Consider the following 23,618-nt stretch of genomic DNA (forward strand, 5'->3'; position numbering starts at 1 on the left):
GAACCCCTGTACATGATGGTAAGTCAGAATCAACTCAACAGCACCAAACAACAACAACAACATATGCATGTGAATGTTGGACAGTGAATAAGGAAGATGGTAGAAGAATCAAGCATTTCAATGATAGTGTTGGCAAAGAATATCGAAAGTACAATGACTGCCAGGAGAACGAACAAATCTGTTTTGAAAGAAGTATGGTTGGATTGCTCCTTGGAAGTAAAGATGAGGAGATTTAATCTCTCGTACTTTGGACATGTTGTCAGAAAGGACCAGTCCCTGGAGAAGGACATCATGCTTGGTAAAGTGAAGTGTCAGCAAAAAAGAGAAAGAACTTCCAATGAGTTGGATTGACAAAGTGGCAACAGCAATGGGCTCAAATATAACAAAAATTTTGAGGATGTCACAGGACTGGGTGGTATTTTAGTCTGCTATGAATCAGAACCAACCTGACGGCACCTAACAACAATAGGGTGGATTTTCTCCCATGGTCAAAAAGCAAAGAATAGAAGAGGAGTATTGTCTTTCACAATCAGACCGAGCCACCCACTTGCAGGAGTCCTGATGTAGCACTGTGGGCTAATGCACTAGATTGCAAGGTCGGTGTGGCAAGCTCACCAGCCACTCCTTGGAACCCCTATACAGGTCACTATGGGTCGGAAACAACTCAACAGCACTCAACAACAACAACCCACTTGCAACATGTGTACTTCTTGCTCTCTTGACCTTGGGTTCTTCTTCCTCCAGGAAACACAGGAAATGAAAACTACTCTAGGCCATTGTAGATTCTTCATGCAACGGAGCTATCATGAAAATAAGGAAATTACAGAACAGGTTGGAGTGACTAATGATAATTACCAAGGGAATATAGTGTTGCAAGTATGCAGTGGAGTCAGAGAAGAACCTGGAAGCTTGTCGGTCCCCTGGGGTCTCTCCTAGTAATTTCAAGTTCAATGGTAAAGGTTAGTGGAAGTCTGCAGCTGTGCAAATCAGGTAGGACTGCTAAGCTCTCAGAACCTTCAGGACTGAATATTTGTATCACTCCACTTACTGAAGAGCTGTCTGAGGGCAAAAGGAATATAGAAGAAAAAAGTTATCAACACTAGTTATGACATCATGATAAGTTGCAGAACAAAGGACTATAGAAGCGATGCATGTTTCCTTCCTTGTTGTACATAATAATGAATTTCTGTCTATTGAGTCTCCCTTTCCTTTCATGTAAGATTTGTTGCTGCTGGTAAATATTATAAAATAATCTTTAGGTTAGACTATCTTAAGATAGGACTGTGACTAAAACAGAAAAGGAACATTACAGAGCAATAGGCAAAAAGATTTGTGGGAAGGGAATAACCATGTTGGAAGGACGGTTGCATTAGGTGGGAACATATCATCGTTGCTTGTTTGGTAGGCATAAACTCTTATCCAGTTTCCATTCCCCCCCTCTTCTATCTCTTCAACCCCTGGATTATAATGTATGAAAGTTTAAACCATGTTGTCTATAATTCTGTGGAGCTAACATTCTGGATGTAGCTTGTCAATAAAGAGCACTGGTGCAAGATTTGGATGATGAAAGGGAAGATACGGCCATCCTTCTAAGAGAGGACAAACTGACAAGTGAGTTCCCATGCTTAGGAGTGTTTGCACGAACTGAACTCCAGGTTCCTTTGGCCATTCTCCATCAATGTAAGGCATCCATGGAGGTGGCAGTTGTGGAAATAGTGGCCATGGCAGGATTCTAAACTTTGGGTCACAGCTATAGTAGGAGCCTTTTGATTTCATTTTTCCAGTCCTTCCAATAATTATGTGATTGTTAATCTCCTACTCAAAGCTGTTTGACATACTTGTGCTGGGTTTTGTTTCCTATGTTGCTGTTGTTTGTTGTCACCGAGCCAGGTCTGATTCATGGCAACTCCATGTATTACAGAATAAAACTACTCCATAGGATTCTGTTAGTTTTAATCTTAACAGAAGCAGATCGCCAGACCTTGCAACCTTCTTGTTTCCTGTACTTTTCACCTCTAGTTACATCCATTTCTTTGTTTATCTCACCCAGTTTCATGGATTTAAATATTATTACTGTGGTGGCGGTGGTTAGTTATGTCCTGTAGACTTGGACTCATGGAGACCTCAGGGACAATAGAACCAAATGTTGCCTGGTCCTGTGCTGTCTTTATGACAATTGGTCTATTTGTGTCTATTGTTATAACTACTGTGTATTTTAAGTGGGTTCCAACCTATAAAGCTCAACTTCAGGCACTGTATCTGACTATATTCTGTTGTGAGCCATAGAGTGTTCATTGACTCATTTTCCAGACATTTCTTCTGAGTTTATCTTCATTGGTAAACTCCCCTGAAACCTGTCCACCATGAGTAACCCTCTTAGTATTTGAAGTAGCGGTGGCACGGGCTTGTTTGCAGGCTCTGTTTTTTTTTGTTGTTGTTGGCTTATCTGTCTACTCCTGCACCAATCAAATGGCCTGGGCATTAGAAACCCAAGTCTCTTTGTTACCAATAAATCCCCCAGTGGTAGCACCACATCATCTCTGATTCTTTCTTGTTCTAATTCTGTTTTCTCTCTGACTTTGGTCATTACACATAGTAGATGAGCAATGTATTTATTTGTTGATTATAATAGACTTCATTAATCACACATCCATGTAAAGTTGGAATTGAGTTCTCCCCCGTAGTAAGCTTGAGATAGCCATCATAAGTTTTGTGTTCCTTAATAATAAAGGACAGGAGTAATAATGGAACGAGAGGAAACAACTCCACGTCATTAGGGTCTGCCTCCTCTCGGCTGTTTCTGAGAGCGTCCATTTAGGCTTTTCATGAACACAGAGCAGGAAGGGAACTACAACCACAATATAACAGTATTCCTTTTGGGTAACTAAAATGACCTTTCCTGAAAAAAATGAACAAGCTTATATTTCAGATTTTATCATATTAGTATTATTTACATTAGTACTATTTAGTTATTTAACTATCATTACTTAATCACTTTACTGATTTATCATAATTTTGATTTAATTATTATTAAGGAAAAGAAATACGGGGTCTGCTGATGTGACCACATTCAAGTCTGGCAGTATGAATCATACTTCAGCTTGGCTCCTAGACAGGTGCCTACTAAGCACTCTTTGAATTTTTCATCCATTTCCTGGTTCTGAGTTTCACTGAACAAATTTCTCCAATCACCAATTTCACCTGTAACACACATACACACACAAATAGTAGATCCAGATATATATCAGAATATTTCCTCTTGATTTTTGCCATTTTTGATGCAACATTTCACTTTGCAATGTGAAGATAGATAGATTTCTGTTATGAAATTAACAATACCAGTTGGGGTTTCCTCATCCATTGAGTGTTGTTGTTAAGTGCTGTTGAGTGAGTTCCCACTCATAGTGACCCCGCATAGGGTTACCTAGGAGCAGCTGGTGGGTTTGAACTGCTAACCTTGTGGTTTGCAGTCCAGTGCTGATTCTATAGGGCCATACAAGGAACCATACAAGGTGATATTCTTTCTATGTATCACTAGGGGGCCTTGGCTTCAATTATCTCCCACTCTCACTCCCCTCCCAACATCTAGGACTTAAAATTTCACTTAGTGAGAGTGAATTTTTGCCTCCTAAATTCTTCTGCTTACTTTGAACGTGTCATGAAAAAGTTAACAATTGATAACAAGTTTTGGTTAAGACCTTAATGCTAAAAATTTTACAAAAAAATGAAATGAGAAATATTATTCTGTCTGAAATTGTTTTTGGTAAGTGCTGTTGAGTTGGTCCTGGCTCATAGCAACCCTGTATAGGGCTTTGAGGAGTGATTGGTGGGTTTAAACTATCGACCTTGTGGTTAGCAGTCCAGTGCTTATCCTACTACACCACACCAGGACTACTTGCATGAGATTAGGGATATGTTATGTTATATACAGGGATATATTACTTGCTTTTAAAAGCAAAGAAAATTATTTCTTCTTTTTATCATTTTTGATGATCTGGATTGAAGTTTTCAGTTTCTTGTTGCATAGACATTGAAATGAATGTGTAGAGAGAGGTTTTCAATGACATGAAATGTAGATGATATGTTAAAGAAATAAAATAAAATACAAAACTGTTTACAAATATCAGCAACTATATTAAAAAATAACAAAATAAGGCTAGAGGAAATATGTCAAAAAAGTTAGACCTGTCTCTGGATAGAATTACGGATAATGGTTTATGCCTTTTCATATTTTTCTGTGGTTTCTGAATTTTCTAAGAGAAGCAGTATACATTTTAAAAATTATTTACTTCAGAATTTTTCTACTCTAAACAGTTCATGATTAACAATGTGTTAGAAGGTTACATTTTTTTTCTCCTCCTAATAATGAAACAAGAATTCTTGGTGTGGCCCTGTAGGATAAGCAATGGACTGCTAACCACAAGGTCTGTGGTTCAAACCCACTAGACAGACACTCATCAGAAACCTTACACAGCATTGCTATAAGTCAAAACTGACTTGACAGCATTTAGCAACAATAAATAAAGAAACAAAGCATAAAAACCATGGTTAAAGTCAAAGGTCAAACCAATGAATATTTACATATGTTTCATTCATATTAGATTTTTAAAATGAGTCTTCATTGAAAAAGCATACTGTTGTTAAGTACTGTTGAATCAGTTCTGACATAGGGACCCTGCTTAGGGTTTCCAAGGAGTAGCTGGTGAGCTTGAACCTCCGAACTTGCGGTTGAAATTGACTTTGCAGTCCAGCCCATTAACCCACAGTGCCCCAGCAGGACTCAGAAGAACTAGGTAAACCTAGGGTAAAATTCTGACTCATTTATTTATTAACTAGCTGTGTGACAAAAGACAAATGAATGACCCTGATCTTGGTTTCAACATTTGTAAAAATAAAATTTAATATCCTCTTTGCTGTAAAAGTTAAGCCTGGGAAAGTGTCTTCTAATGCATGTTAGCCTCATGATACATGACAGCTGTTAAATGAATTGCCTCTAAATCTCATTATTTGTCATTTTTGTGAAGTGCCGTTGAGTCAGTTTCAACTCATAGAGACCCCATATAGGGTTTTCAAGGAGCGGCTGATGGGTTTGAACTGCCGACCTTGTGGTTTGAAGTCCAATGCAGATCCTACATTCATTATATAAATAATAACAAATAAGACTGGTAGTCTGTCCCTAAACTATGCCATGAGTCCTGGTGTGATGCTGTCAGTTAATGCACTGAACTGCAAAGCCTGTCTGAATCACAAAGGCATCGGTTCAAGCTTACTAGCTCCTTGGAAACCCTATACAAAGAGTCTCTATGGTTTGGAAGCAACTTGACAGCACTTAACAACAACAAGCTATGTCATAAAAAAACTTCTATAAGAAGTTAGAATGCTTTTAAATAAAATTTAGTGAACTTATATGTATCAGAGACAGCTAGTTACTTATTCATTGCTCATTTTTTCCTTCTTCCTTATTAACAAAACCCTGGTTTTATTATACTTGGTGAACATTTTGGTTTTTAAAATGTCTTATGTCTTTTTTTTAGTGTGTGAAAATATTAACTTTTTTTTTTTAATGTGTGTCTACTTTTTAGACAGAGTCCTGGTGTGGCTCTGCAGGATAATGCACTGGACCAGGACTCCCACTGAAGAATATAACAAGGTTATTTGAACTCACCAACTGCTCCTCGGAAACCCTATATATAGGTTGAGTTGGAACTGACTCAACAGCACTTAACAACAACATTGATAGAAAAGGAGTACTGGTGTGGTGCTGTAGGATAAGCGCTGAACTATAAACCACAAAGTTGCCAGTTCAAACACACCAGTTGTTCCTTGGAAATCTTATACAGGGTCACTATGAGTCAGAACCAACTCGATGGCAAACCACCACCATCACCCCCACTGTAGCTAGAAGTGCAAAGAGATCACTGAGACTTTCAGATAAGCTCTTGAATGGAAGTTCACTAAATTGTATATATGATTCTGCTCCTTGTCTGTTCCCTGACTGAATTTGAATGTCATATGGTGGAACTCCATCTCTTTTCTTGCCACAAAATGATTTGTTGTTGTTAATGGCTGTCAAGTTGGTATCGACTCATAGGGTTTCCAAGATGTGGCTGGTGAACATGAACCACCGCCCTTGAGGTTCAAAGCAAACTTGCAGTCCAGAAAGTCCAGCTCTGAACTACCAAGGTCCAGACTTCTCATTGGGAAAAAGAAAAATAAAACCCTGTCTTGTTTAAGCCAATGTTACTTAGATTGTCTATTGTGTGCTGACAAATTCATTCCCTAAGTGATTCCTATACCCCAGAAACGATTGCAATTTTACCTTTGCGGAACAGGAATGGGCCAACAGCACCATGTGTTTCCTGAGACCTTGCTCGCATTGCTTGGAAGGTGCTCTGGGCTGAGATAGTTTCGATCTGCTCCCCAGTTAGAGAGAAGTCAAAGAACTCAGCAATTTGTTTTACTCCAGAGGCCAAATTCTGGAAACAAAAAGTTGAAGTATAAACTTCTTTCTGTTGGGCTTGTACCCTGAGCACATATATTCTTCTTACACAGAATACCTGCATATTAGAGAGGTAAGTCTAACTTCCTATCTAGTTTGTCTGTTTTTCTCTTTTTAGATTTACTTTGGTAGTTCAGTATAAATATTTGTGGGATCTCCTTAAGGTATTCTATATTAATTTTACATTGCAGATTCAATTTATGAATATTGAACTGCCAGATACTATTGTTCAGGACATGAGCAATGATCATAAGCAACACTTAGTAGGTTAGAACTTTGTCTAGTATCATGTTCATCTAACTGAAAAATAGCAGTGCTTAGGAAATATTTTCATATGTATTCATTCAAATTCCCTTTTTTCCTGAATCCTATTTATAGCTAGTGTTAAATTTCATTAAGAAAATTCATCAAGAAGGTTTATGATTTTAGAATCATAAACACTTGAAAGAATATTGAATTTTCTTGTCTAACTACTCTTGTAAAGGATGAACCCCGAACAACATCTCTGACCAGTTTAAGATACTGTTCAAGAAGATGTTTCTGAAACTGTATTCTATAAAACACAAGTACACCACAGGTGGTTAAAGATGTTTCTTGAAAAAGGGAGAGTGATGAAGTAAAATAAGTTTGGAATTCTTTGGGTTAGGTGAAGTATGTTTTTATTACATATTTGTTTGTTTGCTACAGGGCCTCTCAGAAACTTTAATATGTTAATGTATAATGTGAAACTTTAAAGGAGGCTATATAATACAGCAGTCCCCAAATCTATCTGAGCAAGCAACCTTTGGTATTCTATGGAGCACAAGTTTTAGAAAAATTATTCTAGACTAGAGGGGGAAAAGACGAAATGAATATCTCTGTTCATGTTATGTAAATGCATCTTATAAGCAGAAGGGGTGGATTAAAATTTAGATATTTTGCATTTTTTATGAGATACTAGTGTTAAAAATATAGCTAATTCAGGAGCTTGTGACACACTCCTTTCTCTTTAACATACTTTCTTCATTGGGTTCCAGAATTCTGGGCTCCCTGCTATCTGACTAGCTACTCCTTTAGCGTCTCTTTTGCTGATTCCTTTTCTTTTCCCCATACTCTTTATATTAAAAGGCAATAGGATTTAGTTTTTTATTCTCCTCTTCCTTATATATCTGCCTACATACTAAGGAATTCAATCTCATGGCTTTAAATATCATGTATGTGCCAATGATTCTAAAATTTATATCAACAACCCAGAACTCTCTTTGCATTCAAACTTTCATACTCAAACGCCTACTTGACTTGCTCATTAAGATGTTAGTACATACTTCATTTGACCAAAATCAAACCCCTGGTCCTCCCTGCAACTCTGTTTCACTTCTATCTTTCTATCCTGATGCGATGTCAATTCAACCCATCCTGTTGGCCAAGACTTTAATTTTAGGGTCTTATTTGATGTCACTCTTCCTCTCACCATCCCACATCCAATGTAGCAGCAAATCCTATTGGTTCTTCCTCCAACATACGTCCATCACCTTCGCTGCCCGCTTACTTGCATCTTACTTCGCCTGGATTACTTCACCTGCATCTTACTTCACCTGGATTACTGTAAGAGCCTCTTCATAGGCCCCCTATCCTTGCCCTTCTCCAGAATATTCTCACACACCCACCAGAATGAACCTGTTAAAAATATATCAGCTTTTGTCACTCCTCTGCTCAAATCCTACAAATGGCTTCGCGTTTTAGCCTAAATAAAAGTCAGAGATACTACTATCTCTCTCCTCACTGCCTATTTCCCTTGAGTTCAGGCCCACTGGCCCAACCACATGGACCTTAATTATGGCAGGAGCAGGTGATCCCCTCTGCCTGGAACGTTTCTGCCCAGTTACCTGGTTGTACCTTGTTCTCACCTCCTCCTGACCATTCTATTTTATACTAGAACTTATCCTGTATTCTTACCTTCAGTCCTTGCCATTTCCAAATTTTTTTAACCAATTTTGCTGCCCCACCACCACATACTATATACATATTTTATTATGTTTCTTATTTATCATTTGTTTCTCCCTCCCTTCTAAAGCTAAAATGAAAGCCTCTTCAGATCAGGAAACTTTGTCTAGTACATTTATTGATATGTTACAATGGCCTAGAACAAAGCCTAGCCATCACTCAATATTTGCTGTAAGATAAAAGTTTTAAAAACATGACATTTATGAAAGATTCATTCACAACTAAAGGCATGTTCAATTAAATCTCACTGGAGACCTATCTTATTATTTCCCCCTTATTAATAAGGAGCTCTGGTAGCGTAGTGGTTACGAATCGGGCTGCGAACCTTAAGGTCAGCGGTTCGAAACTACCAGCCGCTCCGCAGGAGAAAGATGAGGCTTCCTACTCCCGTAAAGATTTACACCCACGGAAACCCTGTACAGGGTCGCTATGGGTCGGACCCGACTCGATGGCACTTAACAACAACAACAATAAGGACTACCTGATATGGTTCTGTGAGGAAAAGCATTGGACTGAAAGATGGGCAGTTCAAACTCACCAGCTACCCTATACAGAGTTGCTATGAACTGACTCGATAGCACTTAACAACAACAACCCAACATAAAAGGAAAATAAAGCAGTCATTGTTAGGAATAAGTTGCTAAACATTTCATTTCTGTTAAATAAACTACTTAAGTGTTTATATATTGCTCATTTTTTTCCTACCACTGTACCAGATACATAGAATCCTTTTTGTAAAAAATTAAACACAATATTTGTTCATACAACCAGACATCATAACTTAGTGCTCTATGTTGTAGTTTAAAATATATCTTGCTTTGAAATATTAATAAAAGCAATCTTACCACTTTCAGGTCTTCATATAATATGAATTTAACATTTGCATCATCAATATGTTTGTTCCAATTCATTGCAAAATCAAAATAGCTTCCCCAAGAAACTAAAAACATAGAGGGGGAAAAAAAACTCTTAGGAAATTTTAAATAACTGAGGGTAAAAATGATAGATGGTTAATTTATATTCTAAAATATAATTATATTTGTATGTATATACTCCAACAATTTATGATTATGTTGTTATTGTTAGGTGTCATCAAGTCAGTTACAACTCATAGCGACCCTATGCACAACAGAATGAAACACTGCCTAGTCCTGTGCCATCCTCACAATTGGTGTTACCCTTGAGCCCATTACCGTTACCATGGTGCCAATGCATCTCATTGGGGTCTTCCTGTTTTTCAATGACCCTCCACTTTACCAAGCATAATGTCCTTTTCCAGGGACTGGTCTCTCCTGACAACATGTCTGAAGCACAAGAGACTAAGTCTCAACCTCTATGTGAGGAATGCACAGGACTGGGCAGTACTTCATTCTGTTGTGCACAGAGTCGCTTTAACCAACTTGATGGTACCGAACAACAACAACATAAGACATTCATGAATGTGTTGTAGAATTAAATCACTCAGAAATAATTAATGATAATCGGTGGCACTTAACAATAATAACAACAGTGAAAATAAGAGACCATGGTATAGGGTTTCCGAGGAGTGACTGGTGAGCTTGAACCACCGACCTTGTAGTTCAAACAGCTTTACGTTCTGGCTCATTAACCCACAGCGCCATACCAGGTCTCCATGTGGTTGGTTAGGTGGTGGTTATATGCTGTGGGGTTGGTTTGGACTCATAGCAACCCTGTATAGGGTTTCTGAGGCTGTAAATCTTTAGGGGAGCAGAAAGCTTCATCTTTCTCCTGGGGACCTTGAGGCTAGCAGCCTCACTCATAACCATTATGTTACTATAAGAGGTCCTTAAATTTTCGTGTAGTAAAAAAAAACTTAGTTTCTTTCTGGCAATCAAATGTCATTGGTGTAATTGCTCAGTATTATGGTTTTGTTGTTTGCTTATTTGTTTGTGTTTCTTCTTTGTTCTTATTGTGTTCTGTAAAAACCTAAGAGAAATTTATTAGAAGTGGCTTTCCTGTAAACTTCATTGTCCTATATCTTTCTATGGCCACTCGACACAAGGGAGCTTCAAAAAGTTTGTGGGAAAATTCCATTATATTTTAATTACATTGTTTCATTAACTTTTTGGAGCTCCTTCATATACAAAGTCAGCATATAAATTATCTAAATTATTGTTAAAACAGCATTGCATTGTCAGTATTTGATGTGTATAACTAGTAATGCTATAAAACTCCATTTAAATGTGACATTTTGGTCCCTGAGTCCCTATATCTTAATTTTTTCTTGACCCCAAAACACATTTGAATTTTCATGTTTCTGTGGTTATTTGCTGAAGTAAGAAGAATTTTCTTCTTTTTTAAATTATTGGCCATACCTTGTCCTTCCATGAACTGTCTGAAGAATTCATCCCATGAGCTATAGCTTGGAATATCAGGCACATCATTGTGGAAATGGAAAAAAGATACTGCCGTATCTTTAGGGTTTCGAAATAACACCAATATCTAAGGGGAAAAAAATGTAAATATATTTAGATCTATGTTTTAAACTTTGAAAAAGTGAAAGGGCAAGAAATATCATTGTGTCCTTCCATATATTACATAAATTTGTTAATCTGTAGGAAATGGATGACAGTAACAAATTGAGTTATAGAAAGCGGCAGGCAGGTAGGGCTATCTGAGGGCAGAAGAAAGAAGGAGAAGAAAAAGATGAATTTTGTAGCAGAGGACTTTTGCTCATGATTTTATATGGTAAAAAGAGTATACTCACTGGGATGATATGATCTGAAAGAGTAAACCCCAAAAGAGAGTAAAAATTGTAAAATCATGTTACGGACAATGAAAATAATCTTTAGATTTTGTTCAGACAGGATCAAAGATTGGCAAATCTCACTCTTTAGGGTCTAAGGTGGAATATTTATGAGTGACGTAGATGAAGCAGAAGCTATGTTGTTTTGCTTGTCTTTTCTGATGAGAAAAATGTGAAATAAGCATTGTAAAGAGCAAACTGAAACCAAAGAGAACCAAGAGGTTGTAGGAGTGAGTTTAGACTTTCTGATGACCTATGATTTGCATTTCATGAACTGAGAAAATTGGATAATACATTATTAAGTGCTGTTAATGACATTTGAGGAATCTGAGAGAACTCATAAGGCCATAATGACTAGAAACAGAAAGAAATCACTTCACTTTCAGAAAGCAGAAAGAGAAAGACATGGATTTGTGATCTAGGCCTCCATTTGGGAGAAATTTCTGGAAATGACTAAATATATAAAAGATGCAGCAGTAGTCACAAGGGGGCAGCATGACTCCTCTAAGAAAAGTCCCAACTGATTAACATCAGGTTGGACAAGGTGCCTAGATTAGCAGACTAAGTTTCTTATGATGTCTTGTGCAAAGCAGGCACAATTTAAAGACATTTAATGTGACCAGGCATTCTTGTTCAAAGGATGCTAAATAATTCATGCAAAACTAACTGAACATTTTTAATGTTGTTTCATCTGTCCTGGCTGGACCATTTTGTTATTGTTGTTGTTAAAGTGTTGTTGAGTCAGGTCAGTGTTGTGCTGTTGAGCAGCTGGTAGGTTTGAACTGCTTACCTTGGGGTTAACAGTCCAATACTTATGCTACAGCACCATACCAGGACTCTGGCTGGATCATAGTTAACATTTTAATACGTGATTTAGATAAAGACGTAAAAGCTATAGTTATCGAATTTGATGATATGAAGGTAGGAGGAAAGAACTGAAATTCCCTAATCTGCTTAGGCAGATGCACTAAGCAGACCCTCTGCTACAAAGACATGGGAGATAGAGTAAAATGGTTACAGAAGCTAAAATCCTGAGCTTCAGAGGATAGGACAAAGAGGTGGACTGAGTGCCCACTGGAAGAGGAAGCTGAACAGGAGCAAGGAGAGAGAAGAAAAACGGGCGGGCTGTCAGCTGTCTTCAGCTTTTATAAGCTGGCAGTACAGTGGCCTGCAGGCACAGGACAGGGCTGGCAGTTCGTGACAAAGGGGATGAGATTCTCCTTTGTTCTCAGGCCCTCGTGGTAGCAATGGGCATGTCCAGTCCCTGCCCTTGCCAACCCAGTGAACAGTGGCACCCCCTCTGCACAACCTCTGCTCTGCCTGGGGGTCGTACACCAGGTAAACCCACCCCTGCTTCTTGAGCCAGGTAAACTTGCCCTGAATGATGCTACACAAACAGCGAACAGAGAACTGCGTTCTCACTTTCATTGCATTCTCACTCTGTTACATGCATGCCAAGACAGGTGGTGTCTGGGAGCACAACAGCATACAATCATCAGTTAAATATAAACACAACAATACCACAATATCTTGGAGAAAACAATTTCAGTTTACATGAAGAAATAAGACAGAGTGTCTCAAATAAGTGACCAACATACAGTGTCAGAAAATATAATACCAGAAATGGTATCAGAACTGTTGGATAAGGAATTTAAAAGAATGACTTTTAAATACTTTCAATGGTACCTGTCCAAAGCTGACATACCTGTCCAAAGCTGACATAGGAAGTGAAGGAGTTCCCTCATAATTGGAGGTGCTCAGTTATAGCTCAGTCACTTAGTGGAAATCAAACCAAATGGGGGCAATCATCAAGGTATTTTCTAATTTTAAACTCAAAATTTTTGTGTCACGGTCACGAGCAGATAAAGCTACGCCTTTACTTCCCTCACGGTTTCTTCCTTGCCTCCTCTTTTGGTTACCCACCTGTCTATTATCACAGTGGCTTCCTGCTGTAGGATAAGCACTGGGCTGTGAACCACAAGGTCAGTGGTTCAAACCCACCAGATTCTCCTTGGAAATCCTATACAGGTTCACTGTGAGTTGGATCCAACTCAACAGCATTTAACAACTGTTACCATTGTTGTCATCTTAACAGTCTTCCACTTTCTTTATCGTTCTATGCTATCACTTCATTATCTGCAGAATTAACTATGGCAACAAGTTTTTGTCTAAAAAAGACAAAAGGAAAAACCTTCCATTCTTATTTTTATCAGTCAAGTCTTTAAAGATTGATTTTAATTTATTCTAATTCTTTCCTCCTGAGAAGGAAAAGAAGCATTAAGAATAAAAAATGGAGGAGAGACCAAACAAAAAACCAAATTCATTGCCAATGAGACGATTCTGGCTCTTTGAGTAGAACAGCCCCAATAATTTTGTTGTTGTTGTTAAGTGCCATCAAGTCGGTTCTGACCCGTAGCAACCCTGTATAGGGTTTCCAAGGAGCAGCTGGTGAGCTTGAACTGCCAACCTTGCAGTTCAAACAAAGCTGTAAATCTTTATGGAAGCAGACTACCATATCTTTGTCCCATGGAGGGAGACCAGGTGACAGAAAACATAAAAGGTTGAGTAAAAACTAGTAATTATGGGAAATATGGGGTGCTGGTGTAGTGTTGTAGGATAAGCACTAGACTGCTAAATCACAAGTTCAGCGGTTCAAACACACCAGCCGCTCCTTGGAAACCCTATACAGGGTCACTTTGAGTCAGAACCAACTTGACAGCACTTAACAACAACAACAACAACTTGGGGAATATACCAATATTGATTAATGAAACAAGATTTTTAAACAAGTGATAAAAATAGCCAAAGCACCAATAGTTTTGCATGCATAGCAGAAAGTTTGTTATATGTGCAAAATTCAAAATAAAATCATTTCATATTTCAGGTAGTTATCTCCAGGTAGAGGCAAAGAAACAACGCTTGCTCATTTTAATAGGTTGCATTGTTTTGTTAAATTCTTTACATATCCTAGTGTGATTCTGGAATGGATTCACTTTAAAATAGGTTGTAAAAGATGTTTTACACTATGTACGTTTTGTAACAGTTGGAAATGCATCTAATTGGCAAGCAACAATAAATCTAAAGAAAGAAATAGCAACAACAAAATTAATACTAAATCCCACATGTCATTAAAATTCTATCATATAATGCAGGCAGTCAATATCTATACATAAAATTTTTAAATTGAAATGCTAGTAGGAAGAGACACTTACCTTGGCATTATTCTTGAAAATGGACTTAGGTAATTTGTCATAATGGAGATGAGTTGCCAAAATCCTTGGCGATGGAAACTTTTTCATTCTCTTAAAAGAATACATACATAGAAAGGTGAAAGTATATATAGATAAAAGCTGGTTGCCAGGTTGCCTTCACATTGACCCGGACTCATGGCTACCCCATGTGTGTCAGACTAGGACTGTGAATGCATAAAGTTTTCAATGGTTGTAATCTTTTGGAAGCAGACTGTCAAGTCTTTCTTCTGATATGTCTATTGATGGACATGAACTCATAACCTTCAGGTTAACAGTTGAGCATGTTTGATCATTTCCACCACCCAGAGATTTCCAATGTACAGATAGATATGCTGTTAAATGCCGTCAAGTTGGTTCCAATTCATAGTGACCCTGTATAGCAATTCTGAGGAGTGGCTAGTGGGTTTGAACCGTCAAGTTGCCATTAGCAGTTCAATGCTTATTCTACAGTGCCACACCAGAACTTCATATACAGATATATATAAATACAGTTGTTCCCTAGCTTGGTATCTGAATGGTAGTTTCCCACTTTATTGTATCTTCTTCTTCCATTTTTCTTTATTTACACTTTCTTTATGGGGATGAGAAATGAAGAATAATAACTAAACAGATAACTAAAATCTTACTCTTGAACTTCTTTATTGGATCCTGCTTACTATTCCCCAACCTTCAGTGCCATTTTTTTAAAAAGGTACTTTTCACTCTCCATAATCATACCAAATTTATTTCAATTTTTAAGAAAAGCTTTTATTGTGAATTGAGTGATAGTTTATATGGGAGAACATCAGGTTTGCACTCATCCTATCATACTTCATTTCATTGCAATGATTAAAATCCTGTCCATGCCCTGGGACCATCAATGGAGAAGAGCGAAGAGTAGAATCCTACCCAGAGAGGCAGTGAGGCCTGGGATGGAGGCAGAGAAGACAACATCAAGAGATGGTGGGGCTGGGGGCTCGGGATCAGGAGATGGAAAGGGGCTGAGGACTGTGGGGGTGGTGGTGGTGGTGGTGCAGGTTTACAGGGTATACCCCTTGGTTGGGTGAGGATGCATGGACAGGATGATAACTATGCCAATGAAATGATGGATGATGGAATGAATGTAAAGCTGATGTTCTCCCATGTAGATATCACATAATTCACAATAAAACATTAAAAGAAAAAATAAAATAAAATAAATAAATAAAATAAAATCCCATCCATGCATCATCACCAAATTTATTTTGTCCAAGACAAATCATAGTATGTAAGTTACTCTTTCATTTAATTTGGATCTCTTTTATATTCATGGTCTTTAATAGAAATATTCATCTTTCCACAGGACTCCAAGATGGCTGCTAACCAAAAGTCCTGTGGTTTGAATCCATCAGCTGCTCAATGGTAGAAAGACGTGGCGGTCAGCTCTCCTAAGATTTACAGCCTTAGAAACCCCATGAAGCAGTTCTACTCTCTTCTAGATGGCTTTTATGATGGCAGTGGGTATGGTTTTAAGTTTTATCAATTCATTTTTTTTTTTTAATTAAATGTTTTTATTTTGCATTGAGTGAAAGTTTACAGGGCACATCATCAGCTTCACATTCAACCATTCATATAGCTTGTTTCATTACATTGATTATTATCCCCACCATATATCATCAGTTTACAGTGTTTCTCTCTATCCTATTTAGCTTTTTTTTTTTTGGATGGGGGGTGGACTTGGCTTTTTGGAATTTACAGTCTCGGCTTTTAGGGAAGGTTTTTACATTTGTCTGTGGATATCCAGGGCTCATGTATGAGATTACTAACAAGCATTACTGAATAATCAGATGAGGGACAGTTTGCTATGTCTACTAGGTGGCTAGAGTCTGATCCTCAGAGCCTATGGTTTGGACGGTCAACAACGCTTGGGCCCACAGGGGCTTGGCCTCCTGACCGGGTCTGTACTGTCTGCATCTGAGTCCTCCTTATTTATTGATTGTTTAAGGGACACTGCCTGTCTTAGGTGGTCAGTGCTCAATTCATTTTTTATTGCTTTTTTTTTAAAACCAGTAAAAACACCAAGCTATCAAATGTCCCACTGGGATTTTAAAACTAAAAAGCTACTTAAATCAATGGCATGGGCCCAAATGATAATTAGTAGGAACAATAACTGATCTACATTAAATTGTACTTTTTAATTTCTGAAACATTATTTGCATTCATTCCTAACAATCTTTTCAGGAAGAGACTGTAACCCCCATTTTAGAGATTAGGAAACAGATTTTGAGGTTTTAAGCGTGTTGTCCAAAACCACACAGGTAGTAATTTTCAGATTAAGTTACAGAGTGCTCTTTCCACTAAATTGCACTGCCAAAAATCACAAAAGGGCATATGAGAAGTGGTGAAGTTCCTAAACGAATGAGAAAAATATACAGTAGGATAGTAGGAATTAATTGTAACAAAACTTGATAAACACATAATACTATGTTTGTGAAAAAAAATGACCAAGCTAAACTGTAATCAAGGCAAAACCTGTTTCTGTTGTTAGTTGCCATCGGTTGGTTCTTACTCATGCCGACTCCGTGTATACAGAGTAGTACTGCTCCCTAAGGTTGTCAAGGCTGTGGTGCTGAAGAAGCAGGTCACCTGAGGTACTGCTGAGTGATTTTAAACCAACAATCTTTTGATTAGGAGTTGAGCAAGGTATATCTTGTTTTAAGAAATATATGCAATATAGAAAAGTTTCCCGTTCAGTACATAACTGTTAAGCAAATCACATCTTCTCATTGATTTCCATTTTAAATAAAAGACACACTGTAGGTATCTCTGTTCCTAGATATAATAAAATTACACTTAAACTGCTTTTAAGTCATCAAAAATAATACCTGAAGAAAAAACATTTATGAAAATTATGGACATCAAAAACACTCAATACTCAATATACATTACTGAATTAAAACATATTTCAGAAACCCTGGAGCTAGAATCCTTTCCTTCACTCAGTTTGCATTACATATTAATGTTAATATTATGCTTTTAGAAATCTTATGTGGTTTTAACTATCATCTGGACATTTTGGCTAAAGGTGGGACTTCTTTGATAGGACGGACCACTTCTAATTTCATAATTAGAGCTAAGACTTTGAATTCAAGGACCTGAAGACAGAAGCAAAGCATTCCTATTGAGATATCTGGTGAAGCACAAAGAATCCTGGATTGGAAATAGGACACCAGGTTTTCTGTGAGGAAAAAGGAAAGGCCTGGAGGATATTGGATGCTTAATCTCAGGGCTGAGCCGATTGTATGACAAAACCTTAATTAGGAATAAAAACTCTTCTCGAAGCCATTAAGCACAGCTCAGGTAGTTCTTCCTTAAGCTCCAAAGTATTTGAAGTCAGTTGTTTGGAAGTTAAAATTCTGGAGAAAAAAAATGCTATAAATAATGTAAAATCATACAAGTGTGTCTACCAAACCCGATTTTAATCATAAGAGAAAGCTGTTTATCTAGAAATTGGTAACTACACAGCCACATCCAATAATAGTTGCACTGGTAAGGTAAGAATGACCTATGAGCCACAACGTAAAATGTTTTTAAAAGAAAAATTGGAAAGTTGGACAAATGTCAGCATCTTTTAAAATATAATTTCAAACACTTTCTTTATGGAAAAGATTATGCAATGGCCTTGATAGGAGAGTTAATGGAATGGGGCTTTCCTTGGTCCGTCTATACCTTATCTAGAGAAATTTCTTATAGCTTGTTCCCTCATTCTCCACACATTCCTGAGCTAGAACTGACTGAGCCTCCATCCAGTGTGATTTAGTACAGCTGAGCTCCCAGCCCTGGGACCTAGAGACCCAACATGACTGCTGTCCTCTCAGATGCCTCCTAAAATTCCTTTGCTACCAACTACATCCAGCTTTCAGCAGTTAACAGCCCCCAAATCTCTACACTTCAGATACAATGCATTTTTTTTGCTACATTGACCCTTCCCATAGAAATGCCTTCTTTCTACCTATGTTCCAACTTACAAATTGGGTTGGAAACACAGCCAAGTGTTTTAGTTCCTTTCCAAAAGCTCTCCTTAAGTCCCAATGTTGTTGTTTTTAGGTGCCATTGATTTGGTTCCAACTCATAACAACTCTATACACAACAGAACACAATACTGCCCAGTCCTGGACCATCCTCATAATTGGTACGTGTGATCCATTGCTGCTGCTGCTGCCACTTTGCCAATTCACCTATAGTGGCTTTATTCTTAGCAATGGGGTCTGTCTGTCTTTCGGGAGACCTAATGGTGAGACTTTTTCTGTTACGTGATAGAATATTGTGGACTCCTGGTCTAGTGTTGTAGGATCAGTACTGGACTGCAAGCTACAAGGTTGGTGGTTCAAATCCACCAGCTGCTCCTCAGAAACCTTATACAAGGTCACTATGAGTTGGAACCAACTCAGTGTCATTTAACAACAACAAAAACAACAATGGAACATTTTAGTTAATTTCCTGGGCTCCCCTGCTCCCCTACTTTTTGTTTTCTTTTTAAACTTCTTCTTGTGCTTTGAGTGAAAGTTTACAAAACAAATCAGTTTTCCATTCAACAATTTATATACACTGTGCGTGTGACTTTACTTGCTATCCACACAGTGTAACAGCTCAACTCTCACCTCCTCCCTGTGTTTTCCATTTCCATTCGTCCTTCTTTTTTGTCCCTCCCTGCCTTCTGAGCTTTGCCCCTGGGTAAATGCTACAGGTTTGGTCTCATATCATTGATTGTTTTAAGGGGTGTGTTTCTTCCTGACGCTATTATTTACTTTATATATAGACCTGTCTACTCTTTGACTGAAAGTTGACCCATCAGGGTGAGTTCAGTTCTAGGTTTGACGAGCGTGGAAAGGCAGAAGTTTTGGGGTGTTACAAGAGTTTCTATAAAAGCAGTAAGCCTGGTCTTTCTTAGGATTTTGAGTTGTGTTCCATATTTTCCTCTCACTCTATCTAGGACCTTCTATTTGGATCCTAATCAGAGATGTAGGTAGTGGTAGTTGGGCTCCATCTGGGTCTTCTGGTTTCAAGATAGTGCAGGTTCAGGTTTACATGGAGCATTAACCTTTATACTAATCATTTCCTTGCATCGTTCATTTTCTTCACTTTTCTTTTCTTCAGGGAGGAAGAGACCCATAATTGTATCTCCCCTACGCCCCTGCTTTTTAAAGCACATTGTATTGTGTAGTGGCTAAGTGCCTGGACTTTTATGTCAGAAAACTTGGGTTCTACAAGACTGATCATCACTACTCATGGAAGTCCCACAAGCACTGGCCCTGGCCCTAACCTCCTTGTCTGCCCCACCTTAGCATTTTGAAGTTTGTAGCATTTGCATACATTATCTGATAAGACACTAAATATTGTTTTAAAAACCAAAAACCAAAAAAAAGGAAAAAGGAAGCCTGGATTCAAGTCTTGGCTCTGCTATGCCTTAGTAACTGAAAGCTTGGTAATTCAAACCCCATCTAGAGGAGCCTTGGAAGAAAGGCCTAGGATCTGCTTCCAAAACCTCACAGCTTTGAAAACCTTATGGAGTACAGTTCTACTCTGTACACATTATGTTACCATGTGTCAGAATTCACTTGGTGGCAACTGGTTTTGTTGCTGTTGTTTTGCCTTGAGCAAGTCACTTTCTGCTTTATCTTTTGTAAAATGGTAATAAGCTTATTTTGAGATAAAAGATAGTCCCTGAAAAGGGCTGAGAATATGGTAAGCACATAATAAACTGTAGCAATTATTGTTTAATAATTAGTATTATATTTCCTAAATTCAAAACTCAAGAATCTTTCAAATGGAAGAACCTCTTTCTATGAGACTTTGCTGCTTTGCACTAACCTGGTATTTTTCTAGGTCTCCACATTCAAGAACTGGGAATTCTGGATGTTCATGCTTTTTTTTGGAAACAGCAATTATTAATTCACTAACAATATGGAGAAGCCAATTTGAACCTGTAAGAAAAACCAGCGAATATAAGGGACTTATCAAGGAGTCTTGATATAATGAAAGCATGTTACTTTAGCATATACAGGATAGAGTTAAAATCTACAATAATTTCTTGAGGTGTACAAATGTTTCCTCTGAATTTGAGATAACCTGAACTTTTGGGGGCATTGGATTTTTAAAAAATGTTTATTGTGAATTGTGCAATAGTTTACATGGGAGGACATTAGCTTTACATTTATGTTATTGTATATTGTTTCATGGCCATGGTTACAATCCCCTCCATGCACCATCAACCAAACAAAGGGTATACCCTGCAAGCCTGCTTCCCCCCTCCTACACCTCCCCCGCCCTCTCCCTCCCTGGATCTAGAGTCCCTAGCCCTCTCCCTCCCTGGGTCTAGAGTCCCTACCCACTCCATCTTTCCACGTCATTGTCTCTGCCTCTATCTCTTGTGTCACTGTCTCTCTGGGTAGGGTCCCGCTCTCCACTCTTCTCCCTTGATGGTTCCAGGGACCTGGCTTCTGGACTGCAAAGTCAGTCACTCCCCTCCTTTTGCTACAAAAAGTCCACCTTTACATTTCCAACCCTCAAAGTCAGCCTGATAACAATTATTCACCATTGTATCACAAGAGATCTATCTGCATCTCCTTTCCTCAGCCCTGTCCAGACAGATTGGATACTATTCAATGGAGATTCTACCTTCTTCCACACCCTCTGGATCTAGGTTCCCTCTTGAAAGCTTGTAAGCCAGTTTCTTCTTGCCTTTGTAGCTCCCCCATTATGGGTAGCCAATGTCCAAGTTGCCCATCCCTGTCTACTCTGTATGGAGGGGGTGGGAATGATCCTCGCTGTAAAGATTTGTTCCTTCTTTTGAGCTACTGCATCCATAGGTGTAGGTTAAGTTCATCAAATTGTTTCAGATTACTCTTCTTCTCCCCTCTTCTTTCTTCTTCTAGTTGAGCTCTGATCATCCAGTCATTGAAGCCAGGTTGAGTGGATATTATCTGCAAGTGTGGGTGTTCTTATGCATAAGGCATATGGATTTTTGTGGAAACAAAATTTACTTACATTAGTATAAAATTCAACTAATCTTACTTCTCAGATTTCTCTTTTAGCAAGAGACAATGCTTCTTTTGCAATTGAGAATATATTCTCTATAAAACAATGTCAAGCTCTAGAAATTAACATGAGTTTTTTTTTAATGATCAAATATTGAATAGTTCCTACAGAAACAAATCTTTAAAATAAAAACTTAGAATCACTTAAGATGAAGAAAATTACGAATTGAGATTGATTTTAATAAGCACTTAAAGATTAAAAAGAGTTGAAATAACAGAATAGGGTGACATAAAACAGAATAATTTAGATTCTTATTGTCTTTTCTTCTATAATAAAAGAGACCTTTGTAAAACTGCTTTACGAAACTGGCGGATTGACATTTGATCCTGAAAAATAGTCTCTAACAAGGAAATTGGGGTCCTGGTGTAGTGCTGAGGGTTAATGAGCTGGACTGCAAGGTTGGTTTGAACTGCAAGGTCAGTGGTTCAAGCTCACCAGCCGCTCCTCAGACACCCTATACAAGGTTGCTATGAGTTAGTACTGACTGGACAACACTTAACAACAACAACATGGAAATTATTATATAAATTACAAGTAGGGCCATTCTTTTTTTTCTTAAGTCAAGAACCAAGGTGAGAATCTCTACTGTGGTCAGCTCTCAATGGCAACTGGACTTGCCCACATCACATCTTTGCTTTCTAGCTCTCCCATCCATCTACTTCCACCATTCACCCTCCACCCTCCATTATGCCATTTTTCTCAAAGATTTCTCCCTCAGATACTGGGGATGTTACATCTAGCAACTCTATACAATGATGCAGTTAGCTTCATGCAGAGGTGAACTGGTCTCCTCCCACCTTTGTCTAATACATTCCCTAACTACTCACTATGCAAAAGTGCCGTTGTATGAAATGATATGTTATTTACCACATTTTGGATAAGATGCTAGCACTATGTCATCACTTCTGGCTTCAAAGGTGTCCAAGGCTTGGAAAGTTTCTGCGGTGCACATGGTGACTGGGTAAGGAATCCCCTGATAGGTAAAAAACAAGCGAGAAAGTTCCGTTTCTTTTGATTTTTCCAAAGCTTCATCAATGTAGTCAATAAATTTGGAGTTATCAGCCATGTTGGCTATCTACCAATCAAACTGCTCTGGTTACTCAGGGCAGTAATTGCTTATAAAGGAGTTCTCCAGAAAGTAGAATAAAGGGTTCCTCCCATTCACATGAGAATGAAATAATTTAATTCTCAGGCATTACCTCCCTTTTTTTCCCACCCCCTTGCCTTTTGTATATCCTCCTCTGTCAAAAGAAAGACAGGTGCACAACCAACTGAGGATCAGTGAATACTAACCTAAGGGTTGATTACATTACCATTTTTGGCAACTCTCCCAATGAAAGTAAGAATGTAGTCTCTTAAGATAAATATACAACATTTCATTGAATCTGACATTGAATTTTTCTCTTAGTGAAAAATAATTCACTGAATGAAACCTTAGCATTCTCCCTGACTCCAAAACAAACCATTCGATGGTTGATAACTTTTGCGTATATATTCTACATTGCGTGACAAGGGAACAGTTGGATTGTGGGGTAATGCAGTGGGATGGAGAAGAGTTTGGGATCTTGAGCACTAAGCTGGGATCTGTCATTTACTGGTTTACTAAATTTAGAAGTCAAAGATCTGAGTTTCAATCTTGGTTCTACCAGTTTCTAGCTGTGTTACTCTGATCCGAATCATTGTTAAGTGTTGTCAAGTTGGTTCCTACTCATAACAACCCTGTATAGGATTTCCAAGGAGCAGCCGGTGGGTTTGAACTGCCAACCTTGTGGTTAACAGTCCAGCGCTAATACAGTGCCACACCAGAATCCAAATAATATACCTGCAAAAATCTACATAGGATGGGAAGGATGGTAGTTGTATTTCTTTACTTTTTTAATGATAGAGTAGCTATGTGGTCCTTTAAAGACACTTGGTAAAGGAGAGCACACTGGCAATGGTGTCTCCAGATTTCTGAGTTCAGTTCCTTGTTGACCAGGCTCCTCCTGAGTGGGATGCTCACCGTCTGTGGCAGTTTTTCCCCAGCAATCACTCTTCCCTTTTCTCTTTCAATAAATTGGGC

General features: G+C 38.2%; 1 protein-coding gene across 1 annotated transcript; it reads right to left on the bottom strand.

Moving 5' to 3' along the window:
• Window positions 1-2,979: 2,979 nt before the first annotated feature.
• SULT6B1 (sulfotransferase family, cytosolic, 6B, member 1) lies at window positions 2,980-22,622 on the bottom strand. The gene is made up of 7 exons (XM_006839362.1): window positions 22,424-22,622; window positions 20,330-20,442; window positions 14,462-14,551; window positions 10,819-10,945; window positions 9,328-9,422; window positions 6,320-6,476; window positions 2,980-3,201 (listed from the first exon to the last, which is right to left on the bottom strand). Exons 1-7 carry the CDS (start codon window positions 22,620-22,622, stop codon window positions 3,071-3,073), a joined length of 912 nt encoding a protein of 303 aa, XP_006839425.1. The 3' UTR covers window positions 2,980-3,070.
• Between the last annotated feature and the right edge of the window lie 996 nt (window positions 22,623-23,618).

The sequence above is a fragment of the Chrysochloris asiatica genome, unplaced genomic scaffold (assembly GCF_000296735.1).
Source record: "Chrysochloris asiatica unplaced genomic scaffold, ChrAsi1.0 scaffold00024, whole genome shotgun sequence".
Lineage (NCBI taxonomy): Eukaryota > Metazoa > Chordata > Mammalia > Afrosoricida > Chrysochloridae > Chrysochloris > Chrysochloris asiatica.

Bases quoted from the DNA above. Each gene is read 5' to 3' on its own strand.
- SULT6B1 (XM_006839362.1), bottom strand. From the start codon at position 22,622: ATGGCTGATAACTCCAAATTTATTGACTACATTGATGAAGCTTTGGAA. The intron at 10,946-14,461 runs GTAAGTGTCTCT...TTTTCCCCTTAG, and splicing joins TTTTCAAGAATAATGCCAAG to ATATTGGTGTTATTTCGAAA. The intron at 3,202-6,319 runs GTAAAATTGCAA...TGTGTGTTACAG, and splicing joins CCCATTCCTGTTCCGCAAAG to GTGAAATTGGTGATTGGAGA.